General features: G+C 41.3%; 1 protein-coding gene across 2 annotated transcripts in view; it reads left to right on the top strand.

Annotated features, from left to right (window-relative positions):
• The window catches only part of LOC122784185 (pleckstrin homology domain-containing family G member 1), a 36,861-nt gene that overhangs the window by 9,199 nt on the left and 5,092 nt on the right, over window positions 1-22,570 (top strand). Inside the window, exons 2-15 of one of the 2 annotated variants that reach the window (XM_044049334.1) lie at window positions 4,125-4,690; window positions 10,365-10,465; window positions 11,767-11,836; window positions 16,366-16,412; window positions 18,218-18,368; window positions 19,360-19,491; window positions 20,218-20,400; window positions 20,503-20,598; window positions 20,974-21,060; window positions 21,447-21,480; window positions 21,589-21,681; window positions 21,768-21,829; window positions 21,917-22,108; window positions 22,192-22,311. In XM_044049334.1, the coding sequence (XP_043905269.1) occupies window positions 4,125-4,690; window positions 10,365-10,465; window positions 11,767-11,836; window positions 16,366-16,412; window positions 18,218-18,368; window positions 19,360-19,491; window positions 20,218-20,400; window positions 20,503-20,598; window positions 20,974-21,060; window positions 21,447-21,480; window positions 21,589-21,681; window positions 21,768-21,829; window positions 21,917-22,108; window positions 22,192-22,311 (1,934 nt within the window). The remainder of the gene's footprint in view (window positions 1-4,124; window positions 4,691-10,364; window positions 10,466-11,766; window positions 11,837-16,365; window positions 16,413-18,217; window positions 18,369-19,359; window positions 19,492-20,217; window positions 20,401-20,502; window positions 20,599-20,973; window positions 21,061-21,446; window positions 21,481-21,588; window positions 21,682-21,767; window positions 21,830-21,916; window positions 22,109-22,191; window positions 22,312-22,570) is intronic. The other variant, XM_044049335.1, reaches the window with a different exon arrangement.

Below are 22,570 nucleotides of genomic sequence, written 5' to 3'. Positions count from 1 at the left end.
AGATGGAGCAATCCTTCCCTGTGATGTTTGGGTTTCAGTGCAAACGGAAACACATGGTTTCTCAGTATGTTTGTGTGTGCGTTTGTGCATCTGTGTGTGTGTGTGCAGGTTACACATGCACACTGCGCACATCTGACTGATGTAAAGACCATGACCATTCGCTCAGGTAGTGTTATCTTTGGAGTGATAAACCTAATGCATTTGGTGTTAAATATGCACACACACCATAGGTTTACATACATTACAATATAGAGTACTCAAAGGGGTAAAGTTACCCATTAATGTGTGTAACATAATATAAAGCTTTGTGCATTGTTTATGGTGACTTGAAAGCAGTGTGCTGCTGATCAAAAAGCCAAGGCTGTTGGTTTATATGAGTGTGTTGTGTTCACCCACTGGATTCTTTCTCATTTTCTGATCTGTAATTGTTTATAAGTGGGTCAGACAGCGGAGCACAAGCATTTCGATGGGAACACACACTGCATCAGTTTTAAACTTGTCTGAAGAACAAACAAAAACATTTTCATGCCACCTCTATGTTTGAATATTTCAATTTCTTCCTGCTTTTCTTGGCACGCCAGCCAAAATTAAAACTAGTGAAAGCTGCTGTGAAGTCGCACATTGGACTCTCCCATCAAAGTGTTTGTTTTTTTATTCTACACATTTCAAAACACTTTAATCTCCAAGGAACAATATAACCAGGAACTGACTCTGTTTAATATTCCGCTGAAGAAACCATTTGTAATGTTTCAGAGAGGAATGTCAGACTTGAAATTTTTATATTAGCAATGGATCAATGTTTGATAAGTGATAATGACAAGCACCACCAGGATTTATCATTAACCTTGCAGTTTCTTCACCTCTACAAACCTTTCAGCTCTTTTTTTATCATCTATCATTAAAGCTCTAGTGCTGAACCTCTATCACTCCTCGTGGACTTACCAAAACAGTGCGATCTTTATGACCTATTTTTCTTTTCCCTACTCACTCTCACACTTCACATGTTGTTTCTATAGTACTTGGGTAAATTATCTGTTGTAAATCTGTCTTTCAACATAGCTTTACTGCATCCAGGATACTTGGAGCTGCTTGGTATTGGCTTTGCGAGAAGCCAAAATTGTGACCATGATTAAGATTCAGTAGGATTAATAGAATTAAACACCCAGGTTTGTTTTTAGCAATATAATCCACGTCTGAAACTTTTCATGGGTGACACGGCATGTCACCATAGAAAAACAAAACACCACTATTCTACAGGAGAGTGAGTTACATTGGTCGCTGAGAGAGGGTTATGTGGACCAAAAGGAAATTTAATATAAGAATCCAGGAAATAGTTTGCTTGTTTTGGGTAGTACTTATTTGTTTGCTTTTCCAGGGCTAGATGAGAGTAAACATTAACTGCATGTCCAATATGGAGCTGATGAGTTTGGCATAAAACCCAGTAGTGAAGGGAAACACTTATTCGAGCATAGTCCAACGGATTTTAACAGAATCTTGAACGCTTACTGTGTCACATTTACAGCATTTAACTCTAATAACGCTAATAATGATTATGCTAAGCTAAGTGGTGACATTCCATTATGCATATCAAATTGCAGTTTGCCCCTGCCCACACTGATAAATGTGTGTTTCATAAATATGATTATAACAATTATTGCCTTGCTTTTTTATTTAACCATCAATAAATTGTTTGGTTGCCTCCAGTATTCTGTAAAGTAGCAACAAGAAGAACAATACAGGTGTAGCTTCTTAACCTTGTGTCAGTACATTAGTAGCATCCAAAAGCAACCTTGTGATCTTCTGATCACAGACCAGTCTAACAAGCATGTCATGTCTGCTGCTGAAGTGCTCTCAAAAGAGGTGTCACCATACCAAAAAGACCTCCAAGGTACCTATTTGAAAGGTGAGAGAGTGGCTATGTACCCAGGATTCTTTGAGCTTGTCCTCAGTTTCACATTTCATGTTTTTTGAACATGAAACACTGTGAACACTGTGATCTCTGGTGCTTTGAAGTGAGGCAGGTTAAGGCTGTGCTGGTGCTTTTGTAGCAGAGTGAAACTGTCCCACAGGAGCAGTAGACCCGGTGGGTTACTAGTATAGAAAACTTCGATTTTAAAGACTTGTGTCAAACTCCCACAGAGAGGGGGGAGTCTCTCATTGTTCGCTGTGTTTATTTGCTCCCCGTTCTTCCCGTCAAAGCCAGAATTTGAGGCAAGACCTTGGAAAATGTCGATGGGAACTTGGACAGCTTCTGTCGGATACGCTGCGTGTGTGGTTTCACTTCAGCCGGCCTGACTGCTGGGCCTTGGGAGTCAGTAATCATATCTTAACGGATCTCTCCACAGACACAAGGTTGTGGGCCAATTTGGCACCAGTCTTATGCCAAAGAGAATCCTGAAGTTGCATACACGCACACACACACACACAAACGTGTGTGTCTACCATGGAAATAGGGCTTTCATTCATTGCCCTCAGAGTAGAGTCTTCTCAGTATTACATGGTTAAGCTTGTCATTATACTCAATCTCCTTCTCTGTATGGCTGGAAAAATGCTGACATGCACACATGCGAGCCACTTAATGCCCGTACAGACATACTAGAAATTTAAAGTTTATGTTTTTATGTTTGCGTGCGTATATTCTTAACTAGTTTGGGTGGAACTGTGGACAAATCTGTGAGACCCAGTCTTTCCTCATGTGGCAGGTGGTCACTCAGATTGTGGTCAGCAGGAATGTCGGGAATTGCGTTAAACAGATACGACTGCCCACGGGATATAAATGTGCTATATTGTAAGTGTGAGCAGTTACATACTGGGACTGTTCAGACTGAAGGAGGAGAAATAGTCCGTTGTGTGTGTTGGTTTGAATTTTAACAGCTCAGATCTGTGTGCGATGTCTCGGCGTCATTACAGCATCCTGTGAACTTGAAGATATAATTTTTTTTTAACATTTCTGCATTAAATATCTATAAACAACAATACGTAATGTTTTATATTTGGTTGAGTAGTGTCCTTACATTAGAGAACATTTTCATTTTGGTTGCCTCTTAATGCTAGAACCATCAGAGCACATAGACAGTGGGTTATAGTTTTGTAATTCGCACTCTGACATTAAAACTACTTATTCTACACTGCCCCACCTGTCTCTGTCTCTGTTATGGCACCTGTTGCTCGTCTGTCCATCCCAGAGGTGGAACTCCTCCTCTGTCGCCTCCTGTGTGGTTTAGCTTCCTTTTAAAGCTTTTGTTCCGCTTTTCTAAATCTTTGATTTATGGACGGAGGAGCCTTTTAGAGAAGAGTTTGACATTTGAGTTCATGTGAGTTACATATAACTGAGGAACATTTCATTGTCAGTGACTGACTGGTCCAAAACGGGTTGTTACAGACAGCAACAGTGTGTATTTTACGTTATACACAGCCATTTATTTCTGAGACACTAGGACAACAAGTTTGTTATCATGTATTAGGAATTGTCTAAACCCTGGTATTTGTTTGCAATTGCTATTCCAGTGCTCCAGTATAAATATGACAACCATATATTACTTTGTTTTGGCTGCTCTCAGACCAGCAAATAGTAGTTTGACACTGGGGGCAGCATTGTGGTGTGGGTGTGTTGCTATGTTGGTTCATACCGAGGAAGTGCAAACCTGCACATCCATTTCAATGGTTAGTTTTAACACACGTAAAAACCACAGTGAAGACTCAACACATCTGGACTGGACAACTTTTGAAAGTTTTCATTTGTGTATTTGGGTGGGGTGTTCTCATTGAAATGAGTAAGCCTGCTTATATGTGTATATTTTTTTCCCTCGGGGCTACTGTCGGTTTAAAAATCAGACAAGAACTTGAACTGAAAGCTGCAGTGTGTATCTTTTGATGATTTTTGTCGATATTGATATTATTTTGCCTGCTCTTTATTCTTCATGAACAAAAATTGTGTAACACTGTGCCTGGCCTTTGTGACACAATACTATCAGACCTGACTGCGGGATCCTTTGTGGGTATACACTAGCAGCTCTAATGATAATGAAAATGGTTTGAATGTAATGGACATTTGTGATTATTTTAATAAATATTTTACACGCTGGACATGATCAACAACAATCTTTGTCTCATTTTCTCTCTAGACGATTATAACTACCTGCCCGATGCATTGCCGCCGCTTCCTGAAGTCCCGGACTCTGGCTCTGGCCTGAGCTCCGTTGACATCCCGGCCCGCTGCCTCCGTAACCCGGTGTTCCGGCACGCCTCGTCGCGCTACTGCTCCGCCCTCAGCATGGACTCCTCTCTGGACAGCGCCGAACGGCCGATCAGCTACAGCTCCACCTCGTCGTCTGCCTCCTCCCGGGACAGTCACTGCTCTCTGGGCAGCCGCTCCACCCTTGTCCCTGCCCCTCACTGTAACCCAGTGACCTCAGACCGGGACTCCGGGGCTATTCGGTTGGAACTGGTCCCGGCCCGGCAGCTGGGATGTGCTGAGGAAGAGGACAGAAATGATAGAGGGACGGATGCGGGGAGGGGGCAAGGGAGACAGAGCTATGAACAGACTCCAACAGAACATTCAGAGCCAGAGCAGAGTCCAGAGGGGGTCGAGCGGATGGGTCAGGGACCCAGAACATATGTGGACCGAGTGGTGCAGGAGATCCTGGATACAGAGAGAACATATGTCCAGGATCTGCGAAGCATTGTCGAGGTAAGAGGCTCATAATATCATAATTGGACATTACCTGTGTAAGGAATGAGAAGCAGAAAGATCCTGCACTTCATAGATATAGTGCTTTTGGCTTAACATCAAAGGTCGAGGGAGGGCTGGAACAAATTTTTGGTTTCTCACGTTATATCGGCTCCAAATGTGACGTCCCAGCTCTCATCTGAGATAAGTTTATCAGTTTATCTTCAGGGTTTTGTCTTTAATTTAGCTATATCATATCTTTTATTTTTTAACCAGATTTTAAAAGGGGAAAAATACAAAAAGAAAGGTCAGGCAGAAATGTGGTTTTCGTTTGGTCTTTTCCTTATAATAACCTTAAAAGACCACTTTTAAATTGAATAAGAGGCAGAAAATGAAACAGGATCAAATGTTTAATAACCTTTTGGAGGACCCATCTTTTTCAAGAGAAACAGCGGCTCGTAGAGATATTTCTTGGCTGATCCAGTAAAGCTTTGTGCGGCGCTGGGACGTCATAAATGTTCGACCTTGCTTTTTTACCAGGAGGGATATGAGGGCTTTAATTCACCAGATAAAGATCATCCTGCCGAGCTTTGTGGTTTTCCCTCACACACGTGACACATGCAGCTCGTTGCCCGCTGTAAACCTTCTATATAATAAGGTCACCTGCAGATACAGAGATACATGACACCAATGCTTTTGTGCTGTAGACACAAACACACTGTATACACTCTCTCACTCTCTCTCTCTCACTCTCACACACACACACACACAGACAAATACACCCCTTTTGTGAGGTTGGCTTTGAACTGCGAGGAGAAACATGGCCTCTAGTTAGTATTTTTGGTGGCTTTGTTAAAGATTGGGTGCAGTGGTTTGTAACAGAGTTTGCTTTCCTCTCACTGTTCCCTCTTTGTTTCTCTGTTCAGCTTGTTTTGGTTCTGTGAAACGTGTCTGGAATAAAGTGTGCAACACAAATGTGATGCATGTTTTGCATGTTTTTCTCTCTCTTTGCAGCTGAATTTGAATCACTTGTGGTGTAAAATGTTTCTGTGGAAAGTATTTTGCATGTGTGTACAAGCAGGCATGTGTTTGGAGCTTTGGCCACATTTTCCATTCTCTTTGTTTCCTCCACTCCAGCCTCTTGGTCCATTGACTTAATCTTTTTGTGTGTTTTTTTTAATGCATTTGTCGTCTAAAAATTCGGTAACGGAAATGACCAAGAAAAGAAATGTCCAAAGAAAACAGGGCGAAGGTGAGAGCACTTTGCATGCACAAAGCCAGATTCTGTGCTGACGTGTAAAAACAACACAGACACAGAATTGTAAGGAATCAATACTAAGTTAAAAGTATGATCCATAACAAATAAGTGTGGAAAAGTAGTTAATAGTTTAAAGAGGCAAAAAAAATCATCAGATTGTTACACGTTTTTAGTCTGGACTTAAAAACTGCTATGGATGTAGTTTTGAGGCAGGATATCCATATTCTTTAGAGACAGCATAAGTACGGGTGCTATTTTGATGTTGTGATTTTGGCCTGTCACCCTTGATCAATGTCCCACCCTCTCCTGCCCCTCCTTCCTTCCCTTTCTCCCTGCCTCAGGAGTTAAATAAATGGGGGTGAGAGAGGGGAAGGTTAGAAAGGGGGGATTTAGCTGTGGAGATAACAATGTCCAAAGTAGGTTAGGAAAACACTGAACAGAGCTTTGGAGCTGCACTTAATAACCCTATGCTGCCTCCGTTCTGCAGATCACCTATGTCCATTAGTGAATCAGACCACCCAGCCGTGCACAAACTAATTCTTCACCAGCTTTTTTTTGGGAAAGGCACATGCGTTTAGTCTTTCTTCACCCTTTTTAATGACAGTTCCAGTGAGTGCACAGGCGATTGATTGCAGCGGCTGTATCTATGGAGAACAGAGCTTTTAAAACGTCAGTGTACTCACAGAGAAGAGAAAAGCTACAGTCACTGGACAGCCCCAGAACAGCATCTATTATCAGCACTGTCCACGCAGCCCCCACTAATCCTTTCGCCCATGCTGCTTCCTGCAAGGGAAAGAGGGTGGGGCAGCCTTAAACACAAATATTTACCCAGACTCCCATGGGCTCACCTGTGTCCCATCAGTCAGCGGCGCTGTGATGTGGCACATATATACAACACGGTCAAACTCTACAAGCATGTGGGAATTGTGTGTGTTCATTTAGATCTGGGAGAACAAGAGAAAGTACAGTGCTGTCGAAATAGTCTGAGAATTAGAGCAGCACAAAACTGTCCAAAAAATCTTGTTCATTGTTTTGACAGATAATGCGATTGCAATATGTTTTGACATTGGTGTGACTGTGCATTTTTACATCTTAACCGTTGTGTTCATGACATCTTTTGTTGTCATTTAACACAATTTTGATCAGTGCTTGAAGTTCACAAGCACTGTAGAATTTCACCATAATACTATTTTGACACAAATTATATCTGAATTAAATAACTGTACTGATTTTCAGTTGGATATTGCACTTGGTTCTATTACAATTTTGATTATTTAGCCATCCATTCTGCTGCCATACTGAGTAAACAAAAATGGATGGAAGAAAATGAAAGAAACACTCGATAACTGGTTTCAACAGCCGGTTTGACAGTTTGCGCATATTAAAAAGATGCATTTTAACCAAAACCAGAAACATAACTCAAAACAGAAAACACAAGGCGACTTCTTAGAACAAAGGTCCTGCAGAAAGAGAAAAAAAATAACCCATATAATACAACGTGGCTATTCTTTAAAAATGATTAATAAGCCTGTCATGTTGATTTATTCCTGTGAGTCATTTCTTTTTTGTTCTTCAATATTCACAACATGTCTGCGTTTGGGCATTGTTTTCTGTGTGAAAGTGCATGTGTTGATTTCTCTGCTTGAATGTTGTTTGTTAGTTCTGTGTGATCACTCATCCTTGGTATTATTATTATGAGAATAAGATGATCCACGGTCCATAAATAAACCCCCAAAAAGACAAAGCTTTGACGTATTTCAACCCCTTTTTTCCTTCTTTTTTTTAACTTTTTCCACTCTTGAGTCCTGCAAGTAAACTGCCAGGAATTTTGGAAATGAAGTGGGAACATTATTTTGCCTGCAGGAAATGTAATAAGATTTGAATGTCTGGAGGAACGACTTCCCACAGTGAGTGAGGGATGTGTTTTTTGTGTGTAGGAAAGGAGTGTTTACTGGAGTGGGTTAATAGTTAACACAAGAAAGTATCAAGTTTGTACATGTTAGGTCTGATGCTTCACAGGGAGTGTACCTGAAGGTGTGTACGAGGGTGCATGTGTGTGTACTTGTTATTTTTTTTACCTCTTAAGGACCTTTGTTGGCATGAACGCTGACCTTGTCAGGACCAGTAGTCCTCATGGAGACCAAAACCTCTTTCTGATTCTGATCTGTTTATGTTCAGGGCTAACATTTGAATAGTGTTAAAGTTAGGGTTCGGTATTATGGTTAAAGTGAGGACTGTGAAAATGTATGAAAGTCAATGTCGAGTCCTTACAAGGACAGTTGCATGTGTGTGCATGCATGTGTGTGTGTAGACCTGAGTGCTGCCCATTGTTAGGACCAACCAGGCGTTTGGCCGAGTGTGATGAGCGCCTGGGTCAGATCTGTGACCCGTGGCTAATAAAGCGTCACCTTACACATTACCTGCGATAGTGAGCACAATCTAAACATGACCTCCTGATGCGACCTTCCACAGAAATCACCTACCTGCCCTTGAGCGGGACTCGCCGACTCAAATCCTTGCAACCTAAACCTTGGCCTAAAGCTTCTATTGTAAATCTTTAAATATTGATGATGACATTTATTTGCTTCATGTTTGTTGTTTTATCTTGACACACGTTTGTTTCTCTTCCTCGTTTGGTATTGATCCGTTCACGCAACCAATGTTTTTGTAATAGTGATCATAAGATTGAAGAAAACACACACAAGAACCAGCTGCTGGAGCCTGTAAATTAGACAAAAGGAAATCAGATGAAAGTTTGTGAGCACTGAAGTGTGTGTGTGTGTGTGTGGTTAAATGATCAGCTGGTGTGTTTGTTGAGGGCCGCTTGGTGGTTTTTGTCATGTCTGCCGTGCCCACTTGCAGTCTGTGGTCTGGTTTGAATTAGAGAGGAGTCAGATCTACACTATCAGTATTAAAACTTCTGGATCTGATCAAGGAAATAAGAAATGCTGTCCAAGAAAAACAAACAAAAGTATCCCAAAAAACATGTTTTTCACATTAATGCTTCACTAAGCACAGAATGTGAAGAGAGATGTCTGCCTTTATTGTCATGTGACCAGAATGTGAGCGAGCACATGCTGCAGTGTTAGGCATGTTTACTTCCTTTAAGGTAAAAGAAGAGAAGAAGCAAAATACATGAGTGTAATCCTGTTAAAAAAAGACTGATCAGTAACGGTGGTATCAGACATTTTTGAGCAAATCTGCCACAGTTTTAGGTTCGAATACACTTAAAACATTGTTTGAGATTATGTCTGAGTGTGTATGAGCTGCACTGGTGTCTAATGTGTTCGTGCGTAGCTGAGTTTTTGTGCTGTGTCAGGCTGGCATCTTTTATCTGCCTGCAGGCACAGATAATATCAGGCCCTAACCTTTTTGTCAGTGAGACAAACGAACGAACGAGAGAGAGACATACACATAGACTTTACCACCTCCTTTGTGCTTTCCAATTCAGGTTCATAAAAATCACCGAGGCTGTGATTACAACAAACACATAATGACAAAATAATCGAAGAAATGAAATGCATGAAACATGAAAATACTACCAGCCTGCGGCGGTAGATGTAATAATAACGTAGCTTACTGATCTCCGAGGGACTATTATTACACTGCTGCAGAATATTTAAGAGAGCAGACACAGGCTTGCAGAAGAAAAACATGAGGTTCAAACTATCAGCAGCTCTCCCACGCCCTCCCATGCTGCTCTGCGTGTTTCTCACTTTCTACCTGCAGGGCAGACTTGAGAATGGAGTCGCAACGGCACTTGTTGCTTACGGCAGTGATGGAGGCAGTGATAAGAAGAAACCCTGGTGTTAAATTTGCCTGAGCAGACAGATACCTGTTTTTCCAACAAACACACGTTAAACCTGTGTTTCTGAGCGTCAGTTGGATGGCGGCGGGACGTAATCTCCTCCTAACCACGATGTTTACACATAACAGAACGGAACGTTTCTCAGTTCGACGTGAAATCAAATGAGATTTAAAATGTTCTGCACGCTAGATTCGTGCTTGCTCAGGTTGCCGAAAGCTTGGTCTATTTTGCATTAAAGAAACTTGGATTGGTTTAAAAGTGCAGAATGATTGTTCTGAAAATTCAGTTTTTTTCTGGAACATTGGCATGTGCTCTGGTTGTTTTTCACAAGTTATGCATGTTGGCTAATGAAAACCAAGTAACAGAGCTGTTGTACATTCAAAGGCCAAGTGGAAAGGAATTGGGCTCATAACTGGAAGGTCACCGGTTCAAATCCCACAAAGGGCCAAGGGCTGTAGAGCCTCTCAGCAAGGAGCCCCACCCCCATTGCACTAATTTGGACAAATTTGTAGTGTAATTGTGTTTTTCCACCTGCATGTCCCACCTCATGCAGGGAAGAAAAATGCAATAAAATCAAAATATCAACCATTGTTTTAATCTCTTTGCTCTCTGCTTGTGTCTCTATGCAGGACTACCTGGAGTGTATCAGTAACCAGTCTCGACTGGCCCTGAGTCCAGAGGATAAAAGTTCTCTCTTCGGCAACATCCAGGACATCTACCACTTTAACAGGTACACAACCTGTGAGACACCCAATTTCCTGAAAAAACAAATGACAAAGACATTGCTATGACAAAAGCAAGTAACTATGAGGCCATCGTTTGTCATAGACATTGTTTCTCCTTCTTATGTCTTTAATAAATCCTAATTAATGGTCCAGCTTTGTTCAAGGGTCTTCTTATGTAAAATAGCTTATATAAAGTGCATTGAACCATAACCGCTTGTTCCAGCCACTGTAAGTCTTCAGTGAATTTTCACATGCTTTAAAAATGAGTGGAAAGTGAAGTAAAATACAGCATTAGTTTTTAAATGTAAGGTCTAACATGTCTCTTATGACCTATTAAGGAGGAAAATTGACTTAGATTTAAAACAACTGAGATAAGGCTCAACAGCCCATGCTAATCGAGCCTGAGTCTTCAAACTGTTTTAAGGAATCTTGTTTTTAATGAACTAATTTGCCGATAGATAATGAATATCCAATATCAGATTTAGCACTGTTCATTGTCAGTCCCAGCTGTGGCATTTATGCTGTTGGCATTGTGTGTTGTTTTTTCTTTTCTTTTTGTTTTGCTGGACTAAAGTGTCTGAATTTAAAAACTGAACTTAGACTTGACCCAAAAGGTCTAGATTACATAGAAATGCACTGGCAGACTCTTGTTGCTCTCAGGCTCGAAGAACAATGTCCTACAAATAGTGAAACTGGGCTAAGGCAACTGTGTTGCTGAAGGCGTTCTTGTTGTTATTGTTAAGTGTGTGTGAGTGTGTATGCTTGGTCCCCGTCTGCATATTTGTCTCCTTTGGCACCGCTCTGAAGTGTGTGTCCTGTATCCAGACAAGATAGCTAGTTGAGCATCAGCCATGGTGGTCTGGACACACACACACACACACACACACCTCAGCTGCTGTGTGGCAGAAAACCTGGCCTTTAAAAGGAAACATAAAAAGCCCTTTAAAGTGGTTACAATGACCTCATGCGTCAGTCATGAAACAATAACTTCCAACGGTGGCCTTTTTTTACTGTGTGTGTACTCACACACACACACACACACACACACACACGTATAACCACATATGGGAGCACCTTGTTTGAATTCATGGAAGTTTCTCATTTGTTCACAGCCTGAGTGCCCTAAGACCTACTCTTTATACCCAGTGTGACTCTTACTCCTGAAATGCACTGCATTTGTTAAGAGAGCAATGAATGTTGGGAAGTAGACATGGAATTCATTCCCTGTTTGTTAAAGAAATTCCTGTTTCCTGTACAGTTTTATATGAAATAATAATTTGTCCAATGTGATGTGTGTGTAATTCAGGGACCTTCTCCATGATCTTGAGAAATGTAACGCTGACCCCGTCGCCATCGCAGAGTGCTTTGTTTCCAAGGTAAAAATCTGACTGTATTTTTTATTTCCCTAAAGTTTTAAGATATTTTAATTGAGTCTTTCCACTTTCTACTTCACTACTAAGGGCATATGATTAACAGCTTCACTAGTTACATTTAGGGTTAAGATTTTGCATAAAACAAGACATTTTTTTCTCATACCTGTGAGACATTTGCCCTCTATACTCCTTATTTTTGTCACAGCAAGGAAAAGATAACTACTAACTAAAATAACTAAAATCCAATATTTACCAAATAAAATAATATTGGAAAATATCAGAATACAATAGAATACAAAACAGGTTCCTGGTTATGCACAGGCAAAACAATGGTTAGGATCAAAATTCAACCACCGCATGACACAATAACTTCAGTGTATTTTATTACTGGATGAATAATTCATAGTCATTTTATTTGACGCCCACTGTCAACCTGTACATATTGTATAATAATTAAAATCAGTTGTAAAAGTAAAACAGTATCTGTGTTTTGAAGTCGGTGTTTCTATTCATGCGCCTGTGTTCAAGGAGGATTTTGAAACTAGGACATTTAATTGTTTTGGAGGATTTTTTCAAAGGTTTTCTCTCTCTCTGTCACTTGCTTGTTGAAACCTGTCCAAACAGCTGTTTCTCTCTCTCTCATATACACACACACACGCACGCACGCACGCATGCGCACATTAGAAACAGATTAGAAACAGCCATATTCTATTGAAGGGGATAAGTTCTTGAAAATCAGATGCAGACGTTTTCATGTTTATTCGGGCCAGTAGTATTAGTTTAGTGGCTGGAATGTCAAGAGGAGGACAGAGAGGAAAGACAACTCCAGAGGAATTTAAAGGGCCGTCCAAATGTGTAATCACCTTTTTTTTCTTTCTTTCTTTTTTTTTTTTTACTGGCGTGGGGATAATAGCAGTACTTCATCAAGAAGAAGTGGACTCAGCAACTGTGCTCAAAGTATCACTGGTCCCTCTGTCTGTGTGTGTGTTGCAGACTTTATTCCACCCCTTGTCCTCATATACAAAGGGACAGCCCGATTATGTCCCATAATAATGTGCTGCATTCCACCACTTCCTCTACAACAATTTACATTCCGTCCCTTCCCGACTGCAATTACACTCAGTACCAAAGAGCACAACTGTCTGACCGTGTATATACATATATATATACACATATATATATATATGTGTATATATATATACACATATATATACATACATATATATACAGTACATACATATATGTATATATATACATATATGTGTATATGTATATATATATATATATATACACATACATATATATATATAAATATATATTTAGATGTATATATATATATATATATGTATGTATGTATAAAGTATCACAGACTAAATACAGACCAGTTGCGACAGACCAGTTTTATGGCAGCCCACAGTTTAACGCAGCGTCATTAACTCAGGTCTGCAAACAACCTGGGATACTGACGTGTTGTAACTGACTGATTAATGGTTTGAAATTGCCAAAGAAAATGTGGATCACCTGGAAAAGAAGCCGTTTGGTTTTCATTGTGATTATAGGTAATATAGACTCGTTACTTGGCTTAACCTGCAGAATCTGATGAGATGTCCATTAAAATGTGTGCGTTCTCTGAGTGACGGTTATCACTATAGACTGAATTCATTGTGAATATTTTTTGGCAAGCCACAGGTGTTTTTACACATTTTTGACACATTTAGGTGCATATAATGTTGTTGCGTGCCTGGGTGGGACTTCAAATTCTAACTTCTTTATTTGTCCCTAGGGGCCAGTTAAAGGCACACTGGGCAAGTTAAAGATAAATATAAATACAATGCAAAAAAAAGAGCCAAATAGTATGTACATTGAAAATATTGACAGCTGTGCAAATTGCAGTCAATCAATTGTTGGAATGTAGGATGCAAGGAGTCAATGAGTCCATGTGCCAAGCAGTCTGTATGAGGTAGAGTTCACACGCTGACTTCTGGTAAGAGGGGGTTGGACTACTGAAAGTTAGTCATTAGACCCACAACATCACAAATCTCTGTTTCTCCCACACACACACAAACCCCAAGAGTCACCACCCTGCACGACTGTGTGTTTGAAGACAAATCTAGCTGTAAAACTCTGCCTGCCTCTCAAATAATTGGCTATCCATCCTCATGTTCCCCTCTGTTATGGCTTGCTACGTTGCTGACTGAAACAAGGAGAGAGCACGATTAAAACAACTTCGTCCCAAGTGATCTTTTAGGTTCAGTGCGTATCTGATGACTCACTGTGACCAGTCCAGTCTCGACGGATCACTGTAACCCCATAACCTGCAGCTGTAGTACTTTGTCATTAAAATGATGAGTAGGTATTGCTGCAACTTGACCTTTTTTCTCTTTCACTATAGTATAATTCTCGTCTGGATACTCCTGAAGAAGGATATTTCTGATGTCCACCATGTGGAATATGATGATTATATGATTTCACATCGCTTGTATATATTTCTAAGAGGACAGTATATCATAGATTTGTTATTTCAGGGTCTGCTTCTGGTTTCCCCGGGTTGGCTTCAAAGAGTGTTTGCAGACATGTGTGCACACGACGTGCATGCTCTGCACAAATAGTGCATAGCGTTATTAGAGATTTGCATTACAAGCGCGCGTGTGTGTGTCATCAGAAGTCAACGGTGGCACATCTGGTTGCGCTTAGGCCTGGTTTGTGGCGGCAGACTGTTGGAGACGAGGAGGAGGAGAGCTGTGCTCTTCAATTTAGGACGGTTCTCACGGAGAACCTCGAGCAACAGATCTGCCTGTGTGAATTTGTGCGTGTGCGTCTGAATGTATATGTATACATAGTCTGCTGAGAAACGTGTTGTCTGTGCATGTATGTAGGTTGAATTGTTTTTTGTGTGGCATGAATTGGAATGTATATTTATTTAGATACAAACATTCACAGTCTACTGTAGGTTTTCTCTCAATCGCATGATGGCAAATGTGTGTAAACGTCGACAATGTTCTATAAATGCGCGCGCATGTGTGTATGTTATGAACCAGGATAGACCCCCTTGTCATCTGTCCTGCGTGTTTATGATGTCGCTTCCTGATTGCTGTCCACATCCTGAGACCCCTAAGTGTTTATGCACACAAATAGATTTCAATTAGACTTTCATGTTATGCAACCTCGGGTTCATCGCGAGGTCTCTGAGAGAGAAGATAGTTACAAAAGAGAGGAGAATTATGCCGTCCCATTTAAGATCAAAAATAGAAATCAAAACAGATGAAAGACCGAGAAGAGGGCAAGATATTCATTCCAGCTTTGATAACTCGTGCTGCACCTGATGTCTTTGATGTTCAGAGAGGCATGCAAGGTGGGAATAAAATCTCAATTAAAGGGGCGGGAGTGAAGAATGAAGGGGCATTTAATCAGAGCACTCCGGGTTGTTGAGGTGAACTGAGACAGGAGGTAGGCTAATCATAAGCCACAGGGCTAACTCTTGATTAGAGGCATTTAGAGAGAGAGAGCCTCGTCTGTGGGCAGTGTGCAGCGCAGTACACGTGAAACAAGTCACTCAAACTGCGCCAAAGTACTGTATAAACAACCTATAACATAGAAAATAAATCTTTAAATTTAAAAACTCAGTATTAAGCTGTGACTGTGTCAAAACTGTCACAGTTTTACACCATTTACACTGAAATTAATGGGAACACTGGTTCCCAATTTCAAGTCTAGTGAAGCATGCATTGCCAGAAAATACTGTTTTGTTTTAGACCAAGTACCTGCAAAGCTTATAACGTCCAAATTGTACTTTGTCCTTACTGTTCATTTAAAGAATTTCAAGAACCATACACGCTTCACTGAAATTAAGCATGTAATTAAGGGATTAAGGGAACACCTAAATGCATCCATCCATCCATCTTCTACCGCATTATCAGAGACAAATGACCACCCGCTCTCACACTCACATCTACGGTCAATTTAGAGTGTCCAGTTTACCTAATCTTCAAATCTGCTTGTTTTTGGATTGTGGGAGGAAACCGGAGAACCCCGGAGAAAACCCACGCACACACCACCTAAATCACACATCAAACATCTTAGCTGATGTAAATTGTATAATTCTGTGACAACAAAATAACATGTCATCTAGCAACCAAACCAAAGTCACCAACCCGTTGAGGGCTGAATTTAAAAACACACAGAAAATCAAAAGAATATGAAAATGAAATGTTGCCATAATTTTTCTTCTGAGCAGTGTATTTTCATAGTTCACAGCTTTCTGTCTTATACCAGACACAACATTGTTTTTGCTGTTAAACTAACATAAGTAAATGTACGTTCCCTCATTGCCCTTTAGACTTTTATGCTTGTTTAATTTGTATTAAATAAAGCCCTTAATCTTTATGTTGCTATAATGCTCATGTCTCCCCTAACTCTTGCAGGTTTCCTCAAACATGCCCAGATCCTGACAAGCGTACCATGCTGTGTTTTGTGTCACTCTTCGGCTCGTCATCTTTCCCCCAAACTAATTTGTCTTTGTTGTGTTTTCACAGAGTGAGGAATTCCACATTTATACCCAGTACTGCACCAACTATCCACGGTAAGGCGGCACAAACTGTGTGTGTGCTTGTGTCAGTTTACCCATCCTCTTGTTGCCATTATTCCATCCTGATCTCAACTCTGCAGCGTCTCTCTGTCTTCCCAGCGTCTCACATGGCTCCATTGTGCGCGCCGATCAATGCATTACCTATTTTTCCCTCACTGACAGACTGACGCGCTCTATAGAAGCCACCTTGGCAGGAGTCAAAGTGTCTGCTGGCTGTTGTGCCTCGGGGTCTTTCTACCTCCCTCCCTCCCTCCCTCACTCCCTCCTTCTTGCTCCACTTCTTTTTTCCTCCCATTCCTTTATTTGTGGCCTATTGACAGAGTTACAGCTCACACACTGACAGATGAGGTATTATAGATGTCACCTTATCATACCTAAAGCTGTTAATGTTTTATTCTGCTTTGTAGGAGTGTGGTCCTCTGGGACAGTGTTGCTGTTTTTTGTTTTTTTCCAGTCAGTTTGTCTATTGTGTCTGATTAAATAGGCTGAAACGTGAGGCTTTTCTTTCACGCCAAGATAAACTGCACCTACGAAACACGCCCTCTCCTCTGGCTACCGTCTCTCTCCTACAGCGTGTGATAAGACAGACGCGCTGGGAAGGAACTATTTACAAGTTAATGATGACTAATGACGAACACTAATTGTGCTTTGGGTGCGTGCGCGTGCGTGTGCATGTGCGCGTGTGTGTAAGAGGCCATTGTCAGCTGTTTGAGATAGTCCTTCTCCCACATCCACACCACAGCTGGTGACCCCAGTCAAGGTCACACACGACAGACGCACACACACAATCGTAGAAGCCGCTCTACACACCAACACTCGCAGAGGCTGCAGATGTATCATGGTCATGCTGAGCCCTAAGGTCAGGTTTCCTCCAGAACAATGTGAGGCCTGTGTGGAGCTGCACTGGAATTTAGACATGCAGACATGCACTTGCATGCGCACACACACAACAACACAGAAAAGAAAGTTTTGGGCCGCTCACAACTGTCTTTCTTTCACTGTCTTTTTCCGCTCCGCATGCGTACGCACACACACACACACACACACATGCACACAGCCACTGTTTGTCTGTGTTGGAAAGGGCTCATCTTTCCTAGTACGTCAAAACTGGCTCTCGTGACTTGTAAATTTGATTCTTACAAGGTCATGAAAAGCTGCGGTTTCAGCACTGAAAAGCTGTGTGAGAAAATCATACGCATGTGAAGCGCTGACCCCCTTGCACGGCAGCCATTTTGACAGGTCATTGTGGGAATTATTTATAAATGATGTAAATGATAAGTCTCATCCGCTAAGTCTCACTCAGTAACCAAACCTTTGTAAATATGACCTCTAAATAAGACACTTCTCAAAGTTTGACAAACGCACCCATTTAATCCAGCTGAGAGTTGAATTACTACAGCATGTATTCTTTCACCTGGATCCAAAATTCTAGAGTCTTACATGACCATTTATTGCACTTTATTATTTATTGATTTGTGGAATCATACTGTCATCGCATGTTTTCCAAAACGTTAAGTCCAGATTAATTAAAGCATTAAGTTTAAAGCCTACATACAACCGAAAGGAACACATGATTCTAACATATTCCATTTAATAAATGTTCAAATTATTATGTACATCTTGGAACAAGCAGGTGAATATGTCATTTTTAATTTATATAAATCGCCTGTGTCCGACCACAATGACACTCTCATTTTTATTGTTGTCTTTCCGGTCATGCATCAAGTGTCTCATTTGTTGTCAAATTACATTTTACCACACGTCCCTTACATCTTTTTCGCTGTGGTCTGTCTCCACAGGTCGGTGGCTGTGCTCACCGAGTGCATGAGGAACAAGGTGTTGGCCAAGTTTTTCCGCGAGCGCCAGGAATCTCTGAGGCACTCCTTGCCCTTGGGCTCCTACCTGCTCAAGCCAGTGCAGAGGATCCTCAAGTACCACCTACTGTTGCATGTAAGTCTGTCTGTACTCTCTCTCTCTCTCCCTTTCTCTCTTTCCAAAAAAAATATACACAAACAACTACCCTGAACCCGCAGAAATGCAAGTGCAGGCACACACTTGTAAGTGCACACACAGTGCACTAATGTTTTTATGTATACCAGTGCAAATGGCTCTGAAACAACTCTAAATCAGCTCCACTGGTGGGGCCAAATGTTATGACATATGGTTCTCAGTGTGTATGTCCCTGTGAATGCACTTGCATCAGTGTGCGTGCGTGCATTCATGCATGATTGTCTTTATGTTCAGAAGAACACACGGCTGGATGCTTTCTTTAAAAAAATGCAATTGAAATAGAAGTCATCCTTTATTTAAAAGATTAAATTACAAAGAGAAATGTGTGTGTAAAAGGAGCATCCACAGAACCGTGAGAGAACTGACAGAAACATGTAAGGGAGTGACGCTTTCCTGTGGGTGTGTTTTCATGGGTCTAGCTCCAAACCATATCGTACTATTACTCTGGTACCTCAAAGGAAGGGTACCTGAAAAATGGAAATGTTGGTGCCGTTATTATTTAAAAAATACACACTGTACCGAACCATTCGACTCGGTGGAAACACTGTTTTACTTTTTTCTCAGAAATGTCACAAAGTTCTCTGGGCCCAAACCCATTTGAGATGGACTGAAAGATTTTTAGAAGCATGTCCAAAGCAAGTCCAAATTTCAGCTTGTTTTGGGGGAAAAACAGACATCTGACTCTATCTGCTGCAGACATAAAACATCTTCTAAGATAAGACAAGATAAGATAATCCTTTATTCGTACCACATGGGGAAATTTGCTGTGTTAAAGCAGCCAACCATCACAAACAGGTAGAAAGTAGAAATAAGACAGATAGTTTTACAAACTATTAAATACAACTACTCATGTCTTCATGACCATACTCAAGTATGTATGAGCATATGCGTATGCAAGTGTTAACTCTTGATGTGTGTGTTGTCTGTGCAGGAGATAGCCAGTCACATGGAGAAGGACACAGAGACCTACGAGGTTGTGCAGGAAGCCATAGACACAATGCAGAGAGTGGCCTGGCACATCAATGACATGAAGAGGAAACACGAGCACGCCGTCAGGTTGCAGGTACGGCGAGCTCACACTCGAAATACAAACATTCTTAATCAGTTTAGGTGCTGGGTGGTGATCTGCTTTCTCCACCCTGTGTTAATAATTTATCACACACACACTTGGCAAGTCTCTCATTATTCCTATGGTTTCAACAGATGCTATAGATTTGAGCCAGTATTTTATTATGAGTATTATGTGGAGCAGTGATGTGAACTCTCAAACTGAATGAGCCGTGGCTCTGATCCTCCCAGTGTCTTACACAAGTCTTTGCGTTTTCCACTGGGCTAATGATGGCCTTGCATAATGGGGGGAACACATAAAAGGGAAGCTTGTTTCTTTTATCAGCTGGGAGCCAGGATGGACAGATGAATGCAGAAAAATGTGTGTGTGTGAAAGCGCTTTCTCTCACTGTCGGGACAGAAATGATACCCATGGAAACTTCAAGGGTTTTTTGTATGTCTGTATTATTCTACTACTTCTGTTTCTTCTTCATAGTACTACAAAGTAGTATCACAGATATTCTCTATTGTCCTCTTGCGGTCTTAAAAGAATTCATGTATAAATTCTACTGTTTTTCACATTCATTCAACACTTTTATTTACTACTTTTTCGTGGATTTTCTGCTGTTTTTATTGCACCAGAATTCCTTTAACTTCTGCTGTTCAAACATATGACACAAAACTACAGTTATCAGTTGCCATTGTGCATTTTTCCCCTGTTTATCCTCTCCGGTCCCAACAGGAAATCCAGAGCCAGCTAACCAACTGGAAAGGCCCCGATCTGATAGGCTATGGAGAATTGGTCCTTGAAGGAACGTTTCGTCTTCAGCGAGCCAAGAATGAGAGAACTCTCTTCCTGTTTGACAAGCTCCTGCTCATCACCAAGAAGCGAGAAGAATCCTACACATACAAGGCTCACATCCTGGTCAGCCATGTTGTACTCACTGAAGTCCTCACTGAAACAAACTTCTGTAAAAGTATTTTTGTTTTTTGTTTTTTTAACATGAAGTGTGTCTGTTTGTTGCAGTGCTGTAACCTGATGCTCGTGGAGGTTATTCCAAAAGAACCGCTGAGTTTCAGTGTGTTCCACTACAAGAATCCCAAACTGCAGCATACAGTCCAGGTACAGCAGCGTGAAAGCACACACGATAACATAAGTGAAACTATTTGTGAACTTGTTTTTTACAGTAGCGTTGTGCTAGAGTGTACACAGTGAGTGTGACGGTTGTTTGCAGGTGTTTGATTATTTTGTAGAGAGCCCTGGCTCACCTCACTGAGTTGCTCAGACATGTCAAGTGTTTAGGGGCCTGTGGTGGCCATTGTTGTTGCCTAACCACTGTGGGCAAGCTCTGAAAAACGAAAAAAAAAGTGATAATGCGTATGATGTAAGAAAAGCCGTGATCCAAAATTTCAAGGGCTTACCCCAAACCTTTTCAGCTGCCTCTCGAAGCGCTTATCTGAAATTATCTTCCCTGTGATGTTGACGCTCTGCCCTCAGGCCAAATCACAACAAGACAAGCGCATGTGGATCTTGCACCTCAAGAGACTCATACTTGAAAACCACCCGGCCAAAATCCCTGCTAAGGTGAGTGTATCCTCCCTTCTGACAGCTCGCTCTCCTCTCTCGTCACTGATGGCGTAAACAGACTTTGAGTGGGATGTGTTGAAATCCGTTGCTCCCTTTTTGTCCATTTTGTCCACCCTTAGTGCAACTTTCCTTTCATGTTGTCTGATTTCTGTCACTCGTCATTCACGTTTGTTCAAACACAGGACTACTTTCTGTCTTTTCATCTGCATGTGGAAATCTAGCATTTCTCTGCAGTGGTTAAGGCTGAGAAAGTTCATACAAGTGACAACACTTGAGTGAAATATTTTCATTCTGTGTTGTGGTGCCACCTAGTGTCAAAACTGTATGTTTATTCATAATCTTACCTTTTGACTAAAATCTGTTTTTTTATTCCAACATTCTAGGCGAAGCAAGCCATTTTGGAAATGGATGCAATGCGTAAGTACATATCTTATCTTACATATTGAAATCATATTCTACATTTGTGTGTATATTAATTGTGTATTCAATTGTAAAATCTCATATTTTCTCATTTGATTTCTCTAGATCATCCTGGGTTTCATTACAGCCCCAATAGTGACAAGAAGGACTCCCCTCAAACCAAGGATGGTCCAACTCCACGAAGAGGACGCAGGAAAGGTGAGATATGTTGATTTCACTCCATTTAAGAAGTAAGCTATGGTGGACATCTCAAGTATTCACTGTAAATTTATTTGTCTCCCCAGAACCTCTGTCCAAATTACTGAAAAACGCCAAGCAGAATGCTGCTAACACAGACGGTGAAAAGGTGAGTGATGATGAGAGTGAGATGAGATGATATCGGGCGAGGCGCACGAGTACAAACACTGAACACAAAAACTGTCCTTCCCTGCAGCGAACAAGCTTGGGTGCCACCCTCCTCTCTCCAGTGTCCCAGCTGGCTCTGGGCACGATCGGCCGCAGCCGCAGCCTCATCAACCAATCACAAGAATCCCTGGACCCCGGGGATCACTATGACCACAGTGATCGAGAGGAAGGAGAGGAGCAACATCAGCAGGATGCCGACGATGAGGATGACAGTGGCCTGGTGAGTTTAAAATGTACATTCCTTTGCCTTCAAGCGCTCTGTCCCTTCAAAACGCGTTGCTAATGCTGAAACTCTGCATTCAGGGAGGTGGAAAGAGGCTGCGAGTCCCAGGCAAGAGCAGCAGGAAGAGGCTGAATCCACAGGCGTCTGTTGATAGTATAGAACAGTGGAAGGCCTTCAATATGAGCACCTCAGACTTACAGGTATTGATTAAAAATGGTATTTCTCACCCACATGTTAAACACATAAATATGGACGTAGTCTTCTGGTTGCAAAAACAAACTCCCGTGATTTGATCCGTGCCATTTCTGTTTTGAACCTTGCTGGAGAAGACCTAAAACTAGCAACTGACGCCATTAACTCTTTAGGAAATTATTAACTGGCATCATAAATCAAGTGAGAATTTAAACAGAGTTCTTTTCGCAACCAGCGAAGTTGGCTCACTGCTACTTCTGTCCTTCA

This window comes from Solea senegalensis, linkage group LG17 (genome assembly GCF_019176455.1).
Source record: "Solea senegalensis isolate Sse05_10M linkage group LG17, IFAPA_SoseM_1, whole genome shotgun sequence".
Lineage (NCBI taxonomy): Eukaryota > Metazoa > Chordata > Actinopteri > Pleuronectiformes > Soleidae > Solea > Solea senegalensis.
This window is presented reverse-complemented; position numbering and strand designations above follow the sequence as displayed.